The sequence below is a fragment of the Temnothorax curvispinosus genome, unplaced genomic scaffold (assembly GCF_003070985.1).
Source record: "Temnothorax curvispinosus isolate PA1 unplaced genomic scaffold, ASM307098v1 QBEX01011311.1, whole genome shotgun sequence".
NCBI lineage: Eukaryota > Metazoa > Arthropoda > Insecta > Hymenoptera > Formicidae > Temnothorax > Temnothorax curvispinosus.
In genome coordinates, this window is record NW_020221091.1 from 229 (window position 1) to 3,596 (window position 3,368).

General features: G+C 40.5%; 1 protein-coding gene across 1 annotated transcript; it reads left to right on the plus strand.

Moving 5' to 3' along the window:
* Positions 1-514: 514 nt before the first annotated feature.
* On the plus strand, positions 515-3,362 carry LOC112461366 (tubulin-specific chaperone cofactor E-like protein; the record flags this gene model as incomplete). Its single annotated transcript, XM_025026581.1, has 4 exons — positions 515-733; positions 1,023-1,131; positions 1,358-1,462; positions 1,767-3,362. Coding segments are annotated over 4 exons (586 nt in total), but the record flags the coding sequence as incomplete, so codon positions are not given.
* Positions 3,363-3,368: the final 6 nt, after the last annotated feature.

Consider the following 3,368-nt stretch of genomic DNA (forward strand, 5'->3'; position numbering starts at 1 on the left):
AAAGGAACCTTGTTGTTTCATGTGTGAGAACCGGAACTAAATAAACTGATACGCGTCACTGTGCTAATTAAACGTGCGTAACATGGTAGCCTTCAATTCAATGAGAGACCAGTTTTGTCGCGGAATATTTTTCCTATTCTATAAGCTACTGACGTCTATAATTACCATCTATAATTGCATAATGCAGCTTTGTTGTATTTTTTAATTGATTTATATTTTTTATTTATATCTTGACAACGTTGTTCAAATCTGTATCGTTATTTGAAAGAAATTTTATTTTAAGAAAGCGGAAATTATATTATGCTGTTACTATAAAAGACCCGTTCCATTTTGGAGCGCATCTATAAGAGCGGGCTAAAAATGTTGGATATTCCTTAAAATGCAAATATCTGCAATTTTTGTTTTAATATCAATTGAATCTTTATATTTATTTCTTTGGTACAATTTAATCCAACTATATAGCCCAAATTTAATTGATTTCTATCACATTTGTATGGCGATCTATACTATATAGATATCACGAATTTTTATCCGCCGCTTTATATTCGCTTAACATTTTCCAGAGCCCCCGGGAGTACACGGAACACGAGAGGCGGCAGCTACTAATAGCCCGACTGCCAAACGTCGAGACATTGAACGGCGGCGGCGTGATATCGTCTCAGGAGCGCGAGGACGCAGAAAGGGCCTTCATACGTTATTACATGGACAAACCGGAAGCTGATCGACCCGAAAGGTAAGTCTCTTAACGCTCGCCCAAGTTCGGTTTTGATAATTCCCTCCTTTCCCCTTTGATAATCAAGGCTCGCGCGGAACGAGTCTCGAATACTTCTTCAAAGGCGCCGTAAGTTGTTTTAACGCGTCTTTAACGCAAATTTCAATTTCCCCGCGAACAAGCCCGGTTTTTGTCCTTCGGGCAGCTCCAACTTTGCCCGAGACTATTGGACTATTCTGGTTTCATGGCTACGCTCGCGCTCCCTTACCATTCGGAGGAACCTAACTTGACCCTGTTTTGCGATTTTCAGGTATTCCGAGCTCGTGGCTATTCACGGAAAGTTGGACCCCTTGGTGAACGTAGATTTGACGCCGGAGAAAAGGGTCAAGGTCACGTTCACTTACGGAGATCTCGTCGAGGTATTTAATTTCGTATCGGGTTTCGTCACTTTAGGTGTATTGCGTAACGGCAAACTTTTACTAGATCCATAATCTTTCCCAAATACGTGATTCGTAAAATAATTAAGTCTTTCAAGTATTTACTTCTGCAAGTAATCGCGATATGAATAAAAGAATTTCCATGCCGTGAGCAATACTTTTTATTTTACATTTGATTGGGATGATTGGTCACAAACAATGCTTTCAGGTACGGTCGGTAGATGTATATAGGACAGTTTTTGAATTAAAAACCAAGTTGGAAAGTATGGTGAAAATTCCTGCCAATAGAATGAGGCTTTTCTACGTTGATCAGGTGAGTTGTTCTGTCTTGTATTAACTAAACGATTTTAATGCTGTTCGCAGAATATTTGGCACCTTGATCGATCCTTTAAGAAACCCGAAGTTGCGATATGAATCGCATTACCCTTCCAAATAATCCTTCCTATCCTGGCATGTATATAAAGTTTGCAATTTCTCGAAGTATATCGCAAGGTACGAGCGTGAATTCTTAACGTACATGAAATTTTGTGCGAAATATTAAGAATTTACCTTATCCTACAACAAAGTTATCGAAATATGTCACAGCAAAAAAAGTGGAACAAATTTAAAAATTCTAGGAAATGAAGGCACAGTATGGACCGGAGGAAATGCTGTATCCAAACAAGCAACTCTATCGATACAATATTAGGAACGGCGACGAGATCATCATTGACAGCAAACTGAATCGATTCGCGTCAACGTCGTCGACCACATCTTCCATTCGTTCCTGAAGAAGAACGACGAGTGAATCGTGCGGTATTGAAAAAATCCGATAACTCCTCGGGTTTTGATCTCCACTTATAGCCTCACGATGCGACGCTCATCGGTGAATTGTAACAATACTGTTACAGATCAATAGAGAGGCGCGATTTTCATGATTGCGTTTGCTAACACCACCGCGGGTGTCTGAGAAAACCAAAAACTGTTACAATCCAAGGAGAGAGAGCAATTCGAGGGCAAATATCTCCCTACGTTGAAGTATACAAGCTAAACGTATAGAATTATTAGGGTTTTACGGATGTTTGACGTTACCTTAAACCACAAATGTTTCAAAAACAATAATGAGCAGATATGTGAGAAATCTTTAATTGGCGAAAATTCGGTAATTTATCGGAGACGAAATTATCTAAAGACAACGAGTGTTGCCTGATAAACGGTATGTCTAGACATTTTCTGAAAACCATTGCGAACTACAACCACCAATGCAAATGATCGTCCATTGCGATTGTTAGATAATTATTTCTTCGTATAACAAACTCACCCAGAGACCTCGACATATAAACTTAAACCGCTACTAACGAGCCTGGTGCATAGAGAATAATTATTGTATCCAGTGTACAAGCGTACACGCGCTTAGATGGATAGTTAGCCATCTTTTTCTTTAACGTAGTAATTCTCGTCCGTCTTAGGAGACGAAACGTAATACGGGGAAGCAGGATTGTACATAGTGAATTTCAATTTCCAGCTAAATTCGATGTAGTTACGACGCGAGCAAAGAAGATTTACCCTATTTGCTTGACGAGAAAGAAAGTGATAAGGAATTCGTAGAAGATAATTCTCGACTCATCTTAGGACGATGCCAACGACAACTGTAACGTAACGCGCCGCCGTTGAGGCTGCTGTGAAGAGAACGAAATATTTTTGTAGAGATCGCGGGCAGTTACCCTTAAAGAAAGTATAGGATCTACTCGTTCATGAAACGAACGCGTTTTGTTGTTCCCCCCGCTTGAGCACCGGGCAATGATGAAAGTGTGTAACGCAGTCGCGAAAATGCGTGCGGCTCTTTCGCGAAAGTCGCTGGTAAAAGGCAAGAAGAAGCCTTGCACGAAATTCCCGAGTAAGTTTAAGAGTAGCGGAATGTATTTACGCCGCTGATTCGCGAAAGCGTCGTTCACTTACGTCGTCATCTCGACAATTGATCTCTGTACTTTCCGAAGGTGATGTATACTTACGAGTAAACTCTTTCCTCTGTAAACTTTGCGCGAGATCAAAACGCCTAGGTGTCACGAGCTCGTAAATTACAACGTGAGTTGTAACGAATACGCGTGAAACGCGAGAGAAAATTTGTGAAACCGCGCAGGAGTCGTGCGCGGTTAAAGCTATGTTTGCTATCGTCTATTTTCGACGCGTACTTAACATCTTCACTTCTCATCTTCAACAGTTTCTATGTCTTTGAACAA